This window comes from Callospermophilus lateralis, chromosome 1 (genome assembly GCF_048772815.1).
Source record: "Callospermophilus lateralis isolate mCalLat2 chromosome 1, mCalLat2.hap1, whole genome shotgun sequence".
In the NCBI taxonomy this organism is placed as follows: domain Eukaryota; kingdom Metazoa; phylum Chordata; class Mammalia; order Rodentia; family Sciuridae; genus Callospermophilus; species Callospermophilus lateralis.
The window spans coordinates 47,841,722-47,864,540 of NC_135305.1; the positions used below are offsets into that span (position 1 = coordinate 47,841,722).

Below are 22,819 nucleotides of genomic sequence, written 5' to 3' on the forward strand. Positions count from 1 at the left end.
CTTCTGAAGTCTCTGCCTGCCCTTTGAGGTGTCTCTTCCACTTCTCCTCGCCCACACTAGGTCCAGTCTCTGGTGATGACAGTGCTGATTCCTTTCCTATTCCTCCTCCTTCTTCTTGTCCATTGTTAGGGAAACTATGTGCATCAAGTTTGTTTGTTTGTCTACCTAAGTGGAGTAAAAGCATTCACTAAATAGAATTGGCAGAAAACAATTTTGAAATATGACTATTTCAAAAACTCAGGGGTCACTGCAGTAGAAAGAATGCAAATGACTTTTATAGATTCCATAGTGACAATGTGAACAAAGCTCAAATCTAGAGTATTTTATTTTTGCCTTAAATATTTAGTAAGTATTGATTATATAATATATTATTCTTATAAATAAAAAATAGTAACCCTGGAGTATACTTCCTTCCATAAGAAATGTTACTAAAACTTCCAACTAAAGTCTAATAAGGAAGCACAGAAATGGTCTAAATAATAGATAATAAATACTATTAGAAATTTAGATTCTCCATCATAGGCAACAAGTCTTTAAAAAAAATTTTTTTAAAGTTAGCCTCACTGTAGAGAATGATGATTTTCAATTTAATATTCATAAAATATTTTTTATGACAGAGTCTTTAGATTTATAGATATATAAAACTTATAGACTCGTGAAACTTACTGCAATTCTTCTGGGGCACTAAATATTTTGAAACACACTCCAAAAATTTTGTATTATAGTAGACCAGTTAGATAGTACTATAATTTGAAGCTTATATCTGAGCAGTCCAATACTTACTTTGAGTTTTGAATGTAATTTCTGCATTGTCTTTTTCTTTAGAAAACATTCATTCATTCACTCAACAAATACTTATTTAGCTCCTATTAAGTGATAGGCAATGATCTAAATATTGGGTTTAAAAGTAGATGTAAGACAAGGTTCCAACCTATGAGAATTACATTTATTTGAAAAACTAATCAATAATAGATCATGCCATGGTGATTACATTCTAGTTGTGGAGCTAGTGCAAAATAATAGCCAGTGACTAAAACATCAAGTAATGATGAGTTTAAAAAAAGTAATGAAGCCAGTTAAAAACAGAATTGGCAGCAGGGATAGAAGGGGACTTTGTAGTGCAAAGTACTTTTCTATAGAGATGGCCTCTAATGGAGAACTGACTCATGAGAGGGAACACTGGGGACAATGACTCATGAGAGGGGATACTGTGGGGGAAGGAGGCAGCACATTGTGTAGCAGAGTCAGCTATGACCAATGACTTCAGAATCCTAATTTCAACAACACTAACCTCTCCCAGGGACTGTTTGCATAAAACACTAGCACATATAGTCAGACAAATATTCAAGTATATCAATGTCTTGGGTGCTATAATAACTGCAAAATAAAAGTCAGTCATTAAATATTGAGTGGTTTTCTAGGGTTATTGATATCTCCTTAACTGAAGCGCGCGTGCGCACACACACACACACACACACACACAAATTAAAATATACAACAAATACCTGAAATGAAAATAAAACTAACATACTTGGTATGCTGCTTAGGGGTGTATAGATCAATTCAGACACAATGATTTAAGACAAAAAAAAAAGTTAAACTAGCAATTGCACTAAAGCATACAAAAAGTACCACTAGTTTTTTAAAATATGCATTGAAAGCATCATGATTAAAAATCAAGTTAGACTGTATGATTCTGAAATTAAGGGTACATTTCTACCTTATTTATCTTGCTTGCTATGAAATAGTCTCCAGATATTTTTTAGAAACTGAGCTTATTCCTTAAGCACATCATGAAAGTCAGCTACTCAAAGTTCAAAGTTTATATATAATATGTTCATTTTTCTCCATTGGACATAGGAGCCGAAATAGCGTTTGTACAAAAATAAACACCAAGAGAAACAAACTTCCCCACCTCCAACCAAAAGAGCTGCCAAATAAAAGTTTAAAGTTTAACAATTAAGCAAAGGGGCCTGATGGAGATGATAACTTTTATACTTTTTCAAGGAATTATGATTTGTCCCCTTCTATTTTCTCATCTGTCTTTAAGTATTGTTTTTATCAGGATAAAGTCAAATGATGTATTAAAACTAGAAGAAAATTATCATTGAATATTTTCACCATGAAGAAATAATAAATGTTTGAAGAAATAGATATACTTGGCCTGATTTAAACATTTCACAAATGTATACATGTACTGAAGTATGATGGGACACCACTAATGTATGCAATTTTTATTTTTATGTATGTTAAAAATCAATTTTATTTAAGTAAAAATTTCCAAAAAACAATTGGTGATTTAATAATGCTTATTACTAACTAACTGAACACTTACTGTGTAGCAAATACTGTGTCAAGTGCTTTATGAATATATGTCATTTGCCACTCAAGACCCCAAAACTATGGTGAGAAAAGTGAAGATCTGAGAAAACTGATGCAATTCTCAAATAAACCAAAGGGACATTTCACAATCAAGTCCAGCCTCAAAGCCTATGTATTTTACCACTACGGACCCTGCTTCTTGTTGACAGAAATGATCTTAAACAATTTGGCTTGAAAATCATTTAACTATTTCCACCTTGCCCAAGAGTATGAACATTTCTATCTCAGTTTCCTTAAGTCCAATTTTAGGTTTAAAATAAAGAATTAAAAGAAAGACTTTCATGTAAAACATGGTAATTATAGTTAATAACAAAAAATGTGAGCACACATTAAGTGTTCTTACCACAAGAAACAAGCACGTGTGCATATATGAATTAGCTGGATTTGCCATTCTGCAATGTATACATGTTTCAAAATAAGTTGTAAGGATAAATACATTTTTTATCAACTTAAATGAATAAAGGAATGACAGAAGGAAGGTTTTTATAAAAGGAAACAGGTTTCATGCTAGAAGGAACCTAAAGATGAGTTAGGGAGCCCATATTGTTTAAAGATTAGTAAACTAAGGAGGCGGAGGATGAAAGCCACAGAAGCTGGCTGGAGCTCAGGTCTCCCAGGAAGCCTCCTATGCTCAGCAGCAGCCTTCCTGGGAACTTGAAAAGGAGCAGGGGGTATGTCAAAGGCTGGGGGTTTTAAAGTTACTTTTGTTCCATTTCATACTTTCAACTTAAATTTTTATCTTTCCTCCTTTTTTTTAGTATTTCAAAATGCCTTCTTTAGGGTTTTATCAATAGCTATAACATATTACTATGTACTAGCCAGCCACTCTCCTAATAAGCACAGCATGTGTATTAAGGTGTTACTCTTTCAAACAAGTCTATGAGGCTGGTTCTGCTAACATTTTCATTTTGCATTTGAGAAAACTAAGGTACAGAGAGGCTTTATAACTTTCCCAAGATCTCATAGCTACTATATGATGAAGGCCAGATTTGAATCCATGGAGTCTGGACCCAGTGTTACATTCCTAAAGTCTTGATAACCCTTTAAAGATCAACTACCAAGAGTCCTCTAGAGCATATACAAAGGGATTCAATCAAATGAATTTCCATAAAAATCATATTTTAAGGGGCTGGGGATGTGGCTCAAGCTGTAGAGCACTTGCCTGGTATGCGCGGGGCGCTGGGTTCGATCCTCAGCACCACATAAAAATAAAATAAAGATGTTGTGTCCACCCAAAACTAAAAAGTAAATATTAAAAAATTCTCTCTATCTTTGAAAAACAATCATATTTTAAGTGAAATAAATTTAACTACTCTTAACTAAAATAAAATCTTTTCCTTAGATTGATAACTTCAATCTTTCACTGTAGAAATAATATGCCTACATCACAGAAGATATGGAGAAGAGGAAAAAAGAATATTTCAATAATTGTTTTATTGAATATTTTTAGTGTATTTCCTTTATGATATATCCTTTCTGAATATCCTATGCATCTGTTTTTAATACTATCAGACTATACTGAATTCTACAGTTTATACTTTTCAAATTAATCTTACATAATAGAAGCCTTTTTAGCCTGATATGTCTGTCCTTATGCATCCTTTTGTTGCCTTGAGAGGATTCAAATAGATTCCCATTTTTTTTTTCATATCTCTCCATGCTGCTCTCCCATAGTCCACTTTTCCCCAAACACTGTGCATCCTCCATACATACAGCACAGCAATGGAATGAGAGGCAGGTGAACATGCAGAGGTGGGGGAGCAAAGGAGGTACTTAATCATAAGGTTCTAGGCCCTAAGGAGTTTTCAAATTTTCTAGGCCATGGTCTCTGTTAGGAACTGATAAAACTGAGGTCAAGGTAGATGTACTGATTTATTCAAGTTAGTGAAAGAATTGAGGTCAAAGCTACAAGTCTTGGCTCTTGAGCTAGATAGAACTCACTCTGCCTATTATTGCCTATCTATCTTTATCTGGCCACTATTCAGTCACATATACCACAAATGAACAAAATATTAATAATTAAATAATGTCCAAAGTTTTTCTTCATCTCTCATAATGATCTGTCATTAAACAAGCCCACGAGTTTTGCTTTATTAAACTCAGGATTACTGTATCTGTACACAGTGCAAAGTAAGGCCTTGATTTACAAAATGAAAACTCTGTATTATAATTCTGCATGTGAACTGTTTATAAAATTTTAATATACACTATCTTATATACTATTTCTAAATAATTTTCACTATGACTTAAAAAACGTGTCCCAAATTAAAATGATCTATGACTATATATGGTCTGATTTGAAGGGTATCAGAGACGGGGGTAATTTGGTGCATAAAAAAAAAATGAAAAGAAGTGCTTGTAAATATGTTTCTCTCCTAAAGAAGAATGCTAAAAGGCTGAATAAAGAGATTCAATTTGAGCTTAAAGTTTAAGGCAGGCATTTATTATAGTACCAACCAGAGGGGGTATAACAAGTTGAAATTCTCATTTAATGACTATTGAGCTGTTTGAAAATGTTTCTACCATTATTACCTAATTTGTTAGTAAGCACTAATAAGTAAAAATAAATATATGGGCCTTAATGATTTAACATATTAGAAAATGCCTTGAATGTAAAGGTGTATGGAAAAAGAAAGTGACTTTCTAACTTACTCTTTTTATCATTCTAAATGTGATGACTACCTTAACTGTTTACAGAGGGGCACAGTCAGTCATATTTTTTGGAAGCTGTATTTGGAAATAGAATTGATCGGACTTAAGAAACTAGCAAACATGTGGCCAGAAGTTTTGGCAAGACTACAAGCCACAGGATTTCTGTGACAACAGGATATCAGGAGAAGGTCAGATGGAAAATATAGTTATTTTAGATAAAATCAGGTAGAAAGTCATTCTAAAGGTAGGTTTATAATGAGAAATCAGGGCTAGGCGATTGAGTACTTGCATGGCATGTTCTAAGCCTTGGGTTTTATCTTCAATACGGGGGAGAAAAGTGGATGGTGAGAGGGAGAAAGAAATCAATTTTCTCTAGAAAAGAACACAGTTGTCTTTTTTGTAAGGCTGAGACCTTCCAAACAATACCACCAAGACATAATTAAGATTTTCTTCTTTTCTTCCCTTTGTTCATCATATTGTCCCTTAAATGAGTTAAAAATCATAAGTCTTTTTTTTTTTTTTTTGGTATTGGGAATTGATACCAGGGGACACTTAATCACTGAGCCACATCCCTCCCCAGCCTTCTTTTGTATTTTATTTAGAGACAGTCGCCCTGAGTTGCTTAGGTCCTTAGTAAGTTGCTGAGGCTGGCTTTGAACCCTGGATCCTCCTGCCTCAGCCTACCGAGTGGCTGGGATTACAGGTGTGCGCCATCACGCCCAGCCAGATCATAAATCTTAAACCAGAAACAAAATAATGTAATTTTATTAGGATAGTCATTTCACTTTATGCGCCAATGTGATGTCTGAAAAGTTAAGCATGTGAAGTTTGTGTAAGTGTGACATCCTAGTCCAAATATCCAGCTGCCCTTCTTCCTGGCCAAGCAAGGGTCATGGGCAAGTATGGGGTAATGGCCTGCTTATTCTCTTCTTCTGCCAGAAGATGAATTGCTTTCCTTCCCTTACAGCAAGAGATGAACCTTTTTATACTTTAATGATATAAATTAAAAAGGAGAGTTTTATTAGTGACAATTTAAAAACACATCTATCCCTTCAAAAGTATAAAGTGCCAAGGATAACTGCAACACAAAGAAAAATGTGTATTCATGATAGCTATTTTGCAAGATTTTTACCTTACCAAATCTTAAATGTGAAAAAATGCTTCTATAGCTACCTATTAATACAATTTTTATTCATTTTTTTCCCTATAAAACCAATTAGTTGTGTGTAGACCTCTGATAGATTGTGGTCATAAAGCTGCCACATATGTGACAGCCAATTTAGTTTTCTTCTTTCTCCTTTTCAGTTGTAGCCTTGTCACAATAGTCATTTATTTCATTACTGCTGTCTTGTTTTGCCTTTCTTTTGGCTGAGAAAATAACCTTTGAATTAGGAAAATAATTTCATTTAATAAGAAGGGGGACAGCATTTCTATTTTAAGTTAATGCTGCTACTTAGCCACTAGGCTATGCTAAAGTACAGTCCATTTGTTAAGAACGCTATCTCTCAGCTATGCACAAAATCAGGAAATAAATCTGAAAGGCGGATGTGAATCATGTAATCATTCAAAATCTAGCTGGTAATTCATTTAACAGATTTATCTAACAGTTTCAATAATCGGTTTATATGAAACACTCCAAATGAATAAATGAATCTAATATATGTCTTGTGGCAATGCTCAATTTGGTTTTAAAAGGATGGGATCATCATTAGGCTTCTTTTGCCCAAATTAAATATCCATTTTCATTTGCATGAAGTTAGCCTAACTTAAAAAAAAAAAGCCATAAGGTATACTTATGAACTGATTAGTTATCAGAAATATGAACTTTAGATTAGATATATTTTGCTTTCTGCTTCAAAAAATAGATCATTTAAAAAATGCAGTTGAAAACCACATACCATTTAATTTATTTAAGATTTTTTTGTTACATTAAAATTATGCTCCTTTACCTGTAAATTGTGTTTAAAATCTTTTAAGTTTAAAGTTAACCAGTGCAGCTTATTCTAATATTTATACCTTTTCCCTTTAAAACTCCAAGGAGCACATGGTTAATCATTTTCATTGCTGTTATTCATATTAATAATATCAATCCTCAATTACATACTGTGGGAGACACTAGGTCTTCAAACAGGCCTAACAAGCTTACAGTGCAGTTGGAAACCCATGAAAGTTAAATAATACTTATAAAAATATTAGGAGCAATGCAGGGATCATAGGTAAGTGACACACAAAACATAATACATGCTAAGAATCTGCATATGAGAGAACTGTTCACTGCCCATTTTATTAGAAAAGAATATTTATACTACTAAAGTCCCAGAGGATTTCCAAGTCTGATGTGCTGTCAAGATAAAACTCCATAACATTCTAAGTTATTGTTTAATCCACTGAACAACTCACCTCTAAGAGAAGTGTGCCATATTTTAAATATGTATACATCTTTTTAAAAAATTCAGCTTGTTTCTTTTTCAATTATTAATTATTCATCTATTAATTATTAATTATAGAATGTATTATTTACAGAACATAATCCAGCTCCAATGTAAAATGTTATTAATCTGGTATTCCTAATATATTTATACCTTGGTAGTTGAGTGCATACTGATAAGAAAAAGGTTAGTTGACTTTCTTTCTCAAATGTAATTCAGTTAAAACCCATTTAAGAAGCATTGCAGAAAAGATGAACAGTTATGCTATGGGTGAGATCCAAACAGGACAAGAAGAATTGCTCATTAACTGTCTGCTGCATAAATGAATGGTGAGCAGATAGATGGATCAATGAAAGAACTCTAAATATTAAATGCCAGGATCTCCATGTTTTCCCATGTATAGTTATGTTCAGAGGTCATATTCAAAATATTTAATAATGTTACCACACAGGCACGGGAAAGCCAGAGCAGATGCTGCGATAAAGTACCTCCAACTTTCCCTGCCTAAAAGGATCAACTGCCATTACTGCATCATTGAAAACATTCAATTCTGGTAAATTATCACTTCTATCACTTCTGATGTACTAATGTATTAAGATAGTTTTTATTGAACTGCAATTGTGGATTATGATATTCTTAATTTACTTTTGCTATGCAATACATTGACTTAACAAAATTTTTATTTCTAGAGTTCTTTCACTTTGTGTGCCACAAACTGCCTGGTTAGAATCTCTTAGCAATGGAAGGTAAAAGCCCATGTGGCTGGAATATGAGGCATTCCTAGTCTGAGTCCTTTGGTGAGCTCTTGAGCTTTAGTTTAAGATTAAATTGAGAGACTATGACATATCTTCTTCCATGTCCCTTCTGTAGATCTGTAGTCTTGAGCAGAAGTCAATTGCAAAGCCATTATGAAGGCCATTAGTTAGTCAAAGAAATATGATAAAAACAAAATCTCTTTTGGTGTAATGGAGTGACACCCCACTCTACCCCTGCAAAAAAAAAAAAAAAATCAAGATCATTTAAAAAATGATCCATAAGGGGTCTGTACTGACCCACCTGCTCTGGAGCATTATAAATTTAGGAACTACTAGATTAGAGCAGGGTTTTCTCCACTTAAAATTAAAAGCTACAGAACTTACCCATGCTTTGTTTCATGTTCTGTTTTCCTTCCTGGGACAATCTGAAAAGCCCGGAAGTATTCAACATTGTACTGTCATGGGCAGATTAAGGGCCATTTTAGCATTATGATAGACTCCCGTTTCTTACTGTGCCATTCATCAAAAGAAAAAGAGACTGAGCAAAAAATGATAGAGAAATAACTAGTTTCTGGAACATACCATGTTTTTTTTTTATGTCTAATCAAAACTCGACTAGTCCCTAAGTACTAGGGACTAAGTACTGGCTGCTCTAGTCTCAAAGCCCTCCATGCCAACTGTATAAAACTTGTCATTAGCTCACAGTTCCCCCAGGACTCCTGCCTTTGTATGGGCTGTGTCATGTGATTGGAAGCCCTTCCTCCCCACTGCCTACCTCCTTCAAATTCCATCTCAAAAGTTCCAAACAGGACAAAAATAATTGCTTATTAACAGTCTGCTGCATAAATTAATGGTGAGCAGGTAGATGGATGAATGAAAGAACTCTAAATATTAAATGCCAGGATCTCCATCTGCATTATGAGCTGAGTCACAGACTTGACTTTATTGATAAATTAAAGATGCCATAATGTAGGCAACCTAAATTACTGTTTCCTTTCTAAGAGGTGATGGTCCAAGGTATTTTTCCCTTACTTGAGAGCTGTTATGAAACCGCACATGCTGCACCCCAAACCAAGGGACTGAAACTGTCTCATCCCAGTGTAGCAATATTCTCACCCTGATGGTAGTATGTACATTTGGACTACCCCTTGCACAACACCCAATTTTGTTTTCCCTAAGACTTATCCAAAGAATTCTCCTTAGCTTTTGAACCATCAGCCTGGTCCTAACATTTGTGATCTGGCTTCAAAGTCAGCAGACCTGTCTTGACAGGAATGTACTTTCTGAGACTCCTAAGTCTGTGCTAAACTCAGGTGAGCCCTTTCTGCAACTGCTTCTCTCCATAAAAAGAAAAGCTGTAGCATTCTTTCCTACTGGCTAACACCTCTATGCTAGAATTTGGCTGTAGCAAATCCTGAAGTGTTAATCTATGAAAGATCTGAATTTTGAAAACTCATTTTATTTTTTTCAAGAATTCAGATCTCTTCCTTCACCAGCTACAAGAGAAAAAGGACCTCGGCAGAGATGCAGGTTGATTCAGACCAGGGCACTCTCCAGGGGACGGTCCCTGCCCAGCTTGCGTATCCATTGGCAGCAGTCTCTCCAGGATTGATTTAGTTTTCACTCATACATCAGGGAAACGCTCATCTCTCTCCTGTCAAAACTTGAACAACCTCCTGGGTTATGTCAGAACCACCTTCTAGTTTTTATGTATTCTCTGAAAGTTTAACCATTTCTGGGGACTCAAACGCCAGGCTTGTTTCAACTATTACTGTATCTACAATGTGAAGAATACTTGTCAGCAGTTATCCCTGTACATCAGTGTTCTTTATGACTAGTGTGTAACACCAACATAACTGAGCATCAACATTATGCCAGTATGCAGAAAAACAGTTACATTAACAACAGAGTACTTAGCCATAATATTTCCATAAATGTAAAAATTAAAGATAAACTACCTATACATCAGCAGTTTTGAAAAAACTCCATGTAGAAATCTGATACACTGGTTCTCTCACTAAAATGACAAAAGTGATACAATGAAATGAATAAAACAATGCAAGGATGGGAAATATTTTCAAATACACACTTACCCACTATGCTTCATGTGTGGTGGTTTTTCCATTCGCACTGCCAGTTTGATTTTTAAGTCATAGTCCTGACTATTTTTTGGAACTATCATGCGGTGTAGTTCAGCTGACTTGGAGCTATTAGAAGTTGGGTATAATATTACCTGTAAAGGACAAAAAAAAAAAAATTAAAGTGTGTGGCGTTTATAATACAGGGCATCTATGAACTGAAACTGGAATCTATTCTATACATTTTCCTACTTGTGAAGAGAGTGTCAATGCCCAAACATATCTAATAAACCATTTGACTGTCTCCTACCATAGCAGATTGGTTTTTCATATAGACTTTTATTTTTGACAAGTATGTGTGTTCATATTATTTCATAATGCATTTTCTTCTAGTGCCACTTTATAATAAATTAATAGTACAATAAGCTACAGTTGAACTGGCAGTTGAAAAATACTTAATGGACACCTATAATTTCAAGACTATTTAAAACTTCTTAGGGCCAAGAAGTTCAGAAAGAAAGATTCTATAAAACTTCAGATAACATGCTTATAAAGCAAAACCAATTATTGAAGCTGTACAAACATGCTCATGTTTCAATATTTTCTTTATAAAATAGTACTAAAGGAAATCAATGAGAGATGGACAAGAATGATCATAGCACATTTTCTGCTCTAGATCAATACAAAGAAAAGCTCTTCTTCCTAAGGTTTTCCAGAAATATACAGATGAACTATAATTAGTGAAACAACATAATTATTTTAAATACACTGCCAAGTTACCAAGTGTTTTTTTTGACTTTAATTTTTTTTAATTAGTTATACTTGACAGCAGTATGCATTTCATTTCATTGTACACAAATGGAGCACAACTTTTCATTTCTCTGGTTGTATAGACGCAGAGTTGTACCATTTGTGGAGTCAAACATGTACCTAAGGTCCATCTCATTCTACCACTTACTTATCCCCATGCTCCATCCCCTCCACTGGTCCCCTTTGCCAAATCCAAAGTTCCTTCATTCTTCTCACGCCCTCTCCCCCCATTATGGATAAGCATCCACTTATCAGAGAGAATATTCAACCTTTGGGTTTTGGGGATTGGCTTACTTTGCTTAGCATGATATTCTTTGCTTAGCATGATATTCTCCAACTCCATCCATTTACCTGAAAATTCCATAATTTTATTCTCTTTCTGTCAGAATGACTATTATCAAGAATACAAGCAACAATAAGTGTTGGTGAAGATGTGGGGAAAAAAGCATACTCGTACACTGCTGGTGGCACTGCAAATTGGTGCAATCACTCTGGAAAGCAGTACAGAGATTCCTTAGAAAACTTGGAATGGAACCACCATTCAACCCAGCTATCCCATTCCTTGGTCTATATCCAAAGGACTTAAAATCCAGCATACTATAGTGACATAGCCACACCAATACTTATAGCAGCTGAATTCACAATAGCTAAATTGTGGAATCAATCTACATGTCTTTCAATAGATGAATAAATAAACTGTGGTACATATACACAAGGGAATATTACCAAGTGATTATTTTTTAATGCTTGGAAAAATCAACCCAAGAAAGGAAAGTCCGTTCTTCATACATTAGGTGCCACCCAGACAAGCCATCTTTTCACTCAGACTTAACCCTGTTTAAACAGAGCCCATGTCTAAGCCTTACTGGGGCATTTAAAACAAAAGCACTAGCCAAGTGCAGTAGCATACAAACACCGGCTGGGGAGGTTGAGGCAGGAAGATTGCAAGCTCAAAGCCAGCTTCAGCAACTTAGCAAGTCCCTAAGCAACTTAGCAAGACCCCACCTCAAAATAAAAATAAATAAATAAGTAAATTAAAAAAAAGAGCTGGGATGTGGTTCATGGGTCATGTTCCCCTGGGTTCAATCCCCAGTACCCCTCCAAAGCAAGCAAACAAGAACCTGATAAAATGGAAGTACTACAGCCTGAAAGATAAACCAAGGCATGAAGTGCAACATACATAATTTAAGTGATACTTAGCTTAAATCAACAGGGAAAGCAAATAAACCTCAAGTGTAGGTATGAATGGAGAACTACTAACATGCACAGGTACGTGAAGATGTTTTTAAAGCATACATGGAAGCTGAAGTTTTTCTTCCTTCCCCTTCAAAAAAACCTTCATTTCCATGTATAAGTGAAAGTAGTTACTGAAAATCTTCAAACAAGGCACTCTTTTTCTTTAGGAAAGACAACACCATCACAAAACCTTCTCAAACCATCCTCAACTTGTGAGTTGTTAAATGTAGCCACTATTTTTAGACTTTTCTCAAGCCTTTCCTAAAAGTCATTGCTCTGATGAGTCTGGCACATCCACAGTCTGAAGAACACAAAGGACATTTAAGAACAGACAAAATGGCATGTGCCTTGTTTACAAATTGTGATCATACTCTAATACTGATTTGTTTGTATTGCTAAAATACCCAGTAGAACATTTTACAGATTCTTAAATGATAATAAAGAAAAAAATAAGTTGATAGCTTTTGGCTTATACCAGTAGACCAAGGAATAGCTTTATCAACTTACAAGCTGATTCCAAAAGAACAATAACGAAAACAAAATCAAAGACTAAGAGCTACACATTCTCTCTAGCTATGATATTCCTAGCAAGTCTGAGAGGCTTTTCCTCTCCTCCTCCCCATACGTTCTTTAAAATATATATATATATATATATATATTTTGGCAAGAGCCACCTACATACAGACTTTATTCTTTTAAAACTCTTCCTTCTATGTTTATTTAAAATTGGTATTGTTCCAATTATAAAAGTCTTATACAGGAAATGAATACATATTTTTTATAGCATTTAGAGAAGGAGAAATTGTTAACAATAAGTTACTAAATGAGGACCCCAAATAACTGGTTATAGCTGATCTGCAAATTAGGAATCATCCCAATATTTCATACAATTATTTCTCTCTCATTTTTCTGATGGACATTTCTGATCAAAGTCAGTGAAAGGGGTTATGATTCAGCTCTGTTCAATTAAATAACACAGGAGTGCTCACTATGTGGATATACACTCAGGTGAAAGAATATGAAACCCCTCAAGGAACCCACAGTCTTTTATTACCAGACTCTCAGCTATGATAACATCACATCTGCCTATTATCATTCTATCTCAAGAATATGCAGCAGTTCCTTGCTGTTGCTAATCTTGGGGTTTCTTTGACATGTCTGTTTAGTTTCTCTGTCCTACCATATATAGAGTTAATTTTCTGTGTTAAGGTTCCTCCATTTGAAAAGCCTGGCATGGTTTCTGCTTTTCTGGAGAGGCTGATAAAGTTGTGAACACTGGCACATGTAACAGACATATAGAAAGTAGTCTCGGGCTGGGGATGTGGCTCAAGCGGTAGTGCACTCGCCTGGCATGCGTGCGGCCCGGGTTCGATCCTCAGCACCACATACAAACAAAGATGTTGTGTCCGCTGATAACTAAAAAAATAAATATTAAAATTCTCTCTCTCTCTCTCCCTCTCTCATTCTCTCTTAAAAAAAAAATAGTCTCAACCTTTTATGTGATTTAGCTGTAAATGCTAATAGGCAAGGAAGAATCTCCCAAGGCTCAGAGCTCCAAGGGCCATGGATAATACAAGACAAAGGAGTTCAAAATACAATACAGGTCTAATCAAGAGATCTTGAACACCTCCAGGAAAGTGGTCTTAACAGGATTTCATTGTTGGTATTAAATAATTACTGCTATATGGTTCTCATTTTTCCATTTTTCAAATGTGAAACTTAACTGTAGCTCTTCTGTCCCTGCTGTACTGTTGTACACTGGATTTGTGTTAGGGAAGGATGGGAGGAAGAGAGGAACAGTAGGCAGGTAGCATGAACTTTCATTTACAGGTTGTCATGATGCAAAGAGCAATAGCTAAACCTGGTATAGATGCTAGACTGCATGTAAGAATGGGTTAGGACTTGGGGTTTTTCCCCCCGAATGTGTTCTATATACAGAAGAAAGGATAACAAAGCTATCTGGTAACTAGTGGGATGAACTACAGCAGATCAAGTATCTCTTCACCAGGATTCATGCTTTCATAGTATACAACTGGTGCTAGTAAGCAACTGGTCAGTCAAGGACTGTATTTTCTGGCTCCTCCTGCATCTGAGTAGGAACATGCAAAAGTTCTAGGTAATGAAGTGTGAAAGAGAAGTGATACGAGTGTCACTTTGGGGAATATGATTAATACACAGGTTTACCTTCTTCATCCCTCTCACTTCTGTCAGTTGAATGCAGAGAACACCAAAGCCATAGGAAGTGAAAGAAACAGAAGAAACCAGAGCCCCCAATCACCATGTGGAAGAAAGTCACCCTTCTCTCTGGAACACCCATGGTGAACACTCATTTTAGTAATATTGTTTTGAATACCTGAAATGTTGTCATTTGCTTGTTATAACATTTAATAGTATCGTTTTTTTAGAGAGAAGAGAGAGAGAGAGAGAATTTTTTAATATTTATTTTTCAGTTTTTGAATAACTGAAACATCTTTATTTTATTTTTATGTGGTGCTGAGGATCGAACCCAGCGCCCCGCACATGCCAGGTGAGCGCATTACGGCTTGAGCCACATCCCCAGCCCAGCATTTAGTAGTATCTAACTAGAAATATTAAGACTGTTTGCTTCATAAATCTTTAATTCATACCTAAGTGCTTAAAGAATTTGTTTTTCATGATAAGCAGTTCCACTTTAATATGATGTAATTTGTGTACAGGCTGATGTGTCTGTTGTTGATTGTCTAGTTTTTTGTATCATAAGTTCACAGCTAAATTATGTGATAGCTCTGTACAAAACAGTTAACTTCTTCTTATTGAGCAAACTATTTTGTTCTTTGCTATTTTTTCTCTTAACCTTTATACATTTCTGCTTCTAGCTTATTTTTGTTACCAACACATTAAATGTCTTGTCAGTTAGCATGGCACTTTTTTTTTTTTTAATGATTTCTTATCTGAAATATAAAGCCAGTGCATCTTCTTCATGATAAAATGTCAACATGACTTGCAATCTTTGCTAAGGTGTGGTTAAAAACAAAAAAAAAAAATAGTTTTTTAGGCTTTGTTTAAAGTTCTGTCAATTTAATGTACACATGCAAATGTGTTTAGAGTTGCATGGGGTTCTGAAGGATCTTTCTCTTAAGATGCACCTCTATCATCTGGTAACTCTAAATTGCTTCTTTTCTATTGAGATACCTTGATTAATGTTGACCCATGTGAATTTGGGTGTATTTCACGTGAACTAAACTATGTGATCTATGGACACTAGAAGTTTCTCAATTTTTTTTTTTTTTACATAAAACATGAAAATTTTAAAAAATGTTAGAAGGAAAAAACTAGAAAAGAAGAAGGGCTAGATAAATCATTACTCCCCTTTCCCATGATTCCTTCATAGGGGAATTACTGCTTCCTCCAAAAGTCTAAGAATATAAGATTTACAAGACAAACACAGGGAGAGGGATGAGAAATAAAGACACAGGGCAATTGCAATTGAATTCTTACACAATGGTCCCTAGGGCAAGGCATACAATCCCAAAGCTGACATTGTTCCCAGCACTCTAAGTTCTCAAGCTCTGCCCACACTTGGCTATTCAGCCGTTTCCTTGTTCCCTGAACCTACCTGCCCTCGGTTTCTATGGTTTGACAGGAAAAGAACCTCAATCAATGTATTCATATCATTTTCTGCTCTTTACATCCTCTTATGTTACTGAGAAGACTCTGTGGGATGCCAATTTTTTAAAATTAGGAAAAGGAAGAGGACTCTATAAGTGAGACCAGAGGCCAAGGAGGTAGAAGAAAACCAGGAGTATAATGTGCCGTATTCAAGAGGGAGAGAATAGAAAGTGGCCATCATCACCAAATGATCATCAAGGTCAAGCATGGTGGGGTCCAAAATGCCATTGCTTTGTTGAGAAACAGACGTCACCAGAAAGTTTGAGAGACTGGATGCCAATGGCTTCAGGGAGAAATTCTGTTTGAGGAATGGAGGAAGATGTCACTTGAGTGAGCAACAGACACTTTGTGCAACAGCAGGGAGGAAGAGAAAATTGGAAGGTTGTGCCTATGGATGGGACCAGAAAGGATTACAGATACACTTGTTTTTTTTTTTTTTTTTTTTTTTTTTTAAGAGTCTTTTGCTAAAGAGTTTATACAACATCATACATTCACAGTCAAAAGATGATTTTAAGCCCGGAAATGACATAATATGAAAGAGAGTTTTAAGCCAGGAAATGACATAATAAAATTTTCATACCCTTGAGTAAAGAATACCCCTCTCTCCAGCTGTATATACCCTACCTAGAGAGAAGTCCTGTGCTCAGCACGATCAAGTGATCTCAAATCCAAATAAGTGGTGGATTGGTCTTGAAAATGCATCTTTAAAACAGAGTACGAAGGGACTGAGGGACTAAAAAATGCTATTAGCTAAAATCATGTCTTAGTTTATGATTAAAAGTCATTTTTACTCACAAACAAATATCCTTGAAACAAAGAATGTTCTAAGCAAATCTGTGAGGAAACATCTCTTCAGATAAGCAGAGCCTATTTCAGAAACCTTGACTTTCTAGGTTCAATTGACATTTCTCTATCTTTTATATTCAAATGATAGAGATTATAATATAGCAAAGATTCCTGACTTACTCCTTATGAACCTTTCCAGTACCTTTTTTGATAGCTTAGGATCTTGAGATCATATTTATAGACAAAGGTCTACCAGAACTTACTTCATTTCACAAACACATATTTATCAGATGTTAAGTACCATATATTTTTTCTAATATCAGAGCTCACTTAGGGGGAAAAGATGAATCGGACATTTTTTTTTTTTTTCCAGAGATCTACATCCTTGGTAACATTTCCCAGTGTTTTAATACACTTAAGGATGCTTCATCTAAATTGTTACTCCTTTGATGTAATGTCACTGCTTCCTGTCCTGTTTAGCTGAAACAAGGTGCACCTGCTCACCCTCACTCACACAAGGCTCTTTTGTGTACCAAGAGATTAACATTAAGTCTTTGGTCAACCCTCCTGCCCCTGGGCTAAATCCAGTTCCCTTTACTTTCAAACCTGAAAAGAATCCTGGAATTTACAATATGGGGTTGATCAAACTACCAACCCCTCACCAAACGTGTACTTGGCATAACAGAGAACTACATGTCTCCTTCCTTCTGTGTAGTACATTTTTTTTTTTTGTATGAAAGGTTGTTTGGGGGGGAAATGAAACAATAAAAGAATAGGGAAGTATTCTCTCAATTACATATACTTTTTTGCCATTATCTTGGTAAAAAAAAAAAAAAGATGAAGAGTTTTGTTATTTGTATAATGGGAGGCTGAGGAGAGGGCAAGGAAAGAAAATAAGGAGGGCATACTATTTCTCAATTTTGTTTTTGATGCCTGTACTTAATACTAAGCTATCATTTGAAGGAACATTTGAAATGCATCTAGCAGAGAATGCTCCTGAGGGGCTCCTGGGTGGTAGAGAGGGAAAGTCCTCTGTATTTCACATAACAATTAAATCAGCATCTTGAAGTTATTTTCCTCCAATTGTTTCCCCTGAAACTGTATCTTTAAAGTGTACAGTAACAAGTTTTGATACACATAGTAAATGTTAACATGTTCATTTGTAGTTGACAAATAATATGTTTATAGAATATACAATAGAATATTATGTGGACTTAAAAATGAACTATCATTTGCAACAACATAGATGGAATTGGAGGGCATTATACTAAGTGAAACAAATGAGGCACAGAAAGATCAATACTACATGATCTCAGTCATATGTACAATCTAAAAATGTTGATCTCATGGAAAAAGACTAGAAAGGTGGCTACCAGAGGTGGGAAAGGAGGAGGTGGAATGGGAAAGGGAGGATGTTAACCAAATGGGACAACATTTGAGTTTGTCTGAAAAAAAAAAAAAAACCCTCTAAGTCATTTTAAACCATGGTTCCCTTTACATCCTATGGTAGATATTACCAAGTGTTTATTGGTTGGGTTTTGGGCTGCATAGTCGGAAAGATGGATGCTTAGAAAATTTAGAAACAAAAATTCAAAATTAAAAGGGATACTTCACTGAAATAAAGAAAAATGTTTGCCAACTAAAGTACTGCCAAAATTTGATAACAGGATATGAGAGTGGTAAATTTTAGAATTAGCGTGTCATTTACCATAGTCTCTAAAAGTCTATGACACTCTCATACTTCCATTTATGGAATGTAATAGGTTGAAGACTGGACTCCCCCAAGTGTCCAGGTCCCAATCTGCAGAACCTGTGAATGACAAAGTGGAGTTAAGACAGAAAATGGAAACAAGGTTGCTAGTTAGATGATCTTGCATTATCCAGGGGGCCCAATGTACCCATAAAGGACATTAAGAGAGAAAAGGAAGGCAGACAATTCAGTGCTGGAATGATGTTACATGAAGAGATTTGATCAGCCATTGCTGACTTAGAAAATATAAGAGTCCCGAGCCAAATTATATGATAACCTCTAGAAGGCAGACAAGAAAAAAAAAAAAAACAGGAAAAAAAAAAAAAAGAGTGTCATGTAGCATATTTAGAAAGGAACACAACCTTGCTGACACCCCAGTTTTAGCCCATAGAAATCCATTTTGGATTTTTTGATCTTCAGAATTTAAGGTAATAAATGTGTATTCTTTTAAGCCACTAAATTTTTGTTGATTTATTACAGCAGCAACAACAAACTAATACATGAGCAATAAAAGCTGAGATTTGATCATAAAAAACTCTTAAAGTTACCTTTTAAATTTTTTATTCTAAGTGTGATTCAAAAATTATCTTTAAATGAAAATTTCTATCATTAAGTTTGTCTACTTTGTGTGTGTGCACATAAGTGCTTATTTCTCTCACATTCTTAAAGGATTCTTCTTGTACAAGATCTATAAAACTATATAGTTTTCTGTCACTTTGTATAAATGTAGTTAAAAGGAAGTTTAAACTTTTCCTATAATAAATCAAAAGAGTCTCAAAGAAAGAATTAACAATGAGGCTAATTTCAAGTTCCATACACCCAAGTGAACAAGGATTATTTTTTCAATTTTCAACGCCTTTTTTTGTAGATTTTGAAAGACATATTCAAGCTCATCAGTTATTATATTTTTCATGGCTCAATTAAGGATACTGTCCTTTTTTCATCTTTTTACCATTTCATTGCTTCTGAGTTACTGATTTCAGATTTCTCCTTAGGTGGAACAGTAAGTTTCATCATTGCTATGGCTACATTTGTGTTTTTTAGACTCATATAGACAGGAAAGCATCATTATTCATGATCCATTCTCCTTAGACATAAATTATAAATAGCACTAACCTTTGCATTTACTTATCAATACAGTTTCTATTACAGGACACTGCATGAGCAGCTTTATTATGTTTCTTTTTACTTGCCTGGTTATAATACCTGCCATTTATGAAGAACCTTTCAACTGAGTGTCTCAGAGGGCTTTGTGAAATTTAAATTAATTCTCACATTGCCTTTTAAAAGCAGGCATTATCTTGTTATGTAAATAGTCTGGGACTGAAGCTAAATGAATAACTAAGGAAAATCACTTCCAGATAACAATGCATGCTTTGAATTTTACATCTACTTCTCAATCTAACACATTATTCCTTGAATTATTTCACAAACATTATATTAATGAATTTAGCTTACTCCTCTTTGGCTCTTAAGTACGACAAGAATTATGCAGTCAAGTCAATTTCTGCCAATCCACTACATATGGTGGCAGTATGGAAAGAAAAGAGAAATCGATAATGTCTAAACTAGAGTAATTTAGCTATAGCCTTGAAGGGCATAAAACATACAATTAGAAAGAAACCTTTTGGGCTTGACTAGTTAATCTTTATACTATAAGATGACTGTTAGTACTTTTATTAAAAACTAATTATGACTGTTAGTACTTTTATTAAAAACTAATTACAAAGAGTATAAATTCACAAATTTCATTTGAATATGGAATCAATGCAAGGCCTAACATTTCATAATTTTCCAAAATGACAAAAGAAAAAAAACCCTTTGCAATTTATAATTTTACATGTATACAAATGAATCATTAGTCATTTTAAATGATGTGAAAGGAATATAGACAAGAGAGGTAAACTTAATTATTTGTAGACTCATGGCTACCATGGTACAGTCAGTATCAGAATCAATGTCTTACATGAGCAGGTTTCAAACTTTTCATTTTGTCATGAGAAGCAAAATCTAATTTGAAACTTGCACTTTTGATTTAAGGACTTTATTTCTGACTCATGCAATTTATATAATATGAACTAGCAGGAAATAAAAGCACATAGGTTTTGTTACCAGGCAATCAATGTGAACATTCTCTTCCTCTTAACCTTTACTGAGGTAGCATTGATAAATGAAAATTGCACATTTATAATATAATGTGATGTTTTGATAGTAACCTAATATAGTTGTTTTTATATGTATATAGTAAAAGCATTTAAGATCTATTTAGAAAATTTCAAAAACATAGTACATTATTATTAATGAAAATTATTAGGCTACACAATAGATATCTGGAATTTATTCATCTTGCCTAATGTAAATTATGTATTATTGACCAACTTTTCCCCATTCCATCAGCCCCTGGGAACCATCATTCTATTCTGTTTCTCTAAGTTTGACATTTTGGGTTCCACATAAGTGACATCAGGCAGTACTGTCTTTTTGTCTGGCTCGTTTCACTTAGCATATCTTCCACATTCATCCATGTTGTTAAATGTGACAAGATTTCCTTCTCTTTCAAGATTGGACAGTATTTCATTGAATATATGAGGAAATGTTCAACTTCACTAACAATCGGGTAAAATAAAATTAAAACTACATGATTTAGCATGTCACACCTCTTAAAATTGCTATTATCAGAAAGTAAAAACAAATGTTAATGAGGGTGTTGAAAAAGGGAACTCTTATACCCCATGAATAGGAATATAACTATTATAGAATTATGGGAAAAAAAATCAAAGTTCCTCAAGTTAATAATAGGACTAGCAGGTGGATGACAATAGACTAGATACCATTATAAATTTAAGAATTTATTTTGCTTATTTGTGTCATAATTTCTTCATCCAAAACATGAAGAGGTTGGACTAAACAGGGCTATAGTATCCCTTTTAATGCTGAACTCCATAACCAATGAAACACAAATGACCTAAAGCAGTGATTTAGGTCTTTTTCTTAATTAGTTATAGATAAAATATCATATCCATCATACAAAAACTAAGATAAGCCATTTAGCAATTTTCGATAAAATTGAGCTGAATATAAAATCTGTTTCATTAACATAGAATTATATTTTCTAGCTAAATCAGTTCCATCAGAACCTCAAGAAGTAAATAATCTCAGATTATCTACCTGATGCCAACCCTAGCTCCATGGCTTCAATTTATCTGTGAAAAAAGCCATGGATTATTTTGGCTAGGTTATTTATTTTTGTGGTACTATGGGTTACAAAAAGGTTAAGTTTGTATGTATATATGCAAGACATTTCTACCTGTTTACTCAATATCCTCTTTTTCCTTACTGAAACAATCCCAGTTGTGTTCAAAGCAACCATAAGACAAAGACATAATCTTCTAAGACTCTCATGTATCTAAAGTGATTAAGAAGATGCAAAAAAATATATAAAATAATCAGTGATAAATCTGATAAAAGGTGAGCTAATTAAGTTCCATGTATTAAAATCTGGAAGATATTGCTATAACAATTTTAAGGAGGCCTCAACAAATGGAGAGATATTGTGTACATGAGTCAGGAGCCTCAATTTTGTTAAGTTTTTCATTGTTTCAAATTCAATTCAATGCAACAACAATAAAAAAAATCACCCTCTCTTTTAAAACAAAAACAAAACCAAAATCCACAATGTGATTAAAAAATTCACAAGGCCAAACAAAGAATCTAAAATTGCCACAACTCTGGAAAAAAAAAAGAGTAAAACATAAGAGGCCCAAAGTTAAAAGACCAGCAACACCTGATTTCTGAACATATTATAACACTTCAGTAATTCAGCAGAATGGAGTTGTTATCAAGACAGGAAATAGATCAATGGAACAGAATCCAAGACCAGAAAGAGGCCCACAGACATAAACAATTGACTTTTCAACAAATGTGCCAAGTAAATTCAGTGGAGAAAGTGTCAAGAACTTGTGCTATAACAAATTTGTTACTTATGTACAAAAAATATGAAATCTGCATAAATCTAGATGCAAAAATTAACTAAAAATGGAACAAAGCCCTAAACATAAAAAATAAACTTTATAAAGAAAATGGGAAATATGATCTTGAATCTAGCAAAGATTTATTGGATATGGCATCAAGAGCATGAAACATAAATTAAAAAATTCATAAATTGGATTTCATTAAAATCCCAAATTTCTTCTCTTTTGAAACACAGTTAAGAGAATTAAAAGACAAGCCAATATGTGGAGAAAAATATTTATATCATATAATCTAATAAAGGAGGTATAAACATCACATTAT

General features: G+C 34.3%; 1 protein-coding gene across 2 annotated transcripts in view; it reads right to left on the reverse strand.

The window, feature by feature from the left end:
* The window catches only part of Cadps2 (calcium dependent secretion activator 2), a 501,039-nt gene that overhangs the window by 211,069 nt on the left and 267,151 nt on the right, over window positions 1–22,819 (reverse strand). For both annotated transcript variants that reach the window (XM_076861895.2, XM_076861904.2), the window contains exon 8: window positions 10,312–10,451. In XM_076861895.2, coding sequence (XP_076718010.2) covers window positions 10,312–10,451 — 140 coding nt within the window. The remainder of the gene's footprint in view (window positions 1–10,311; window positions 10,452–22,819) is intronic.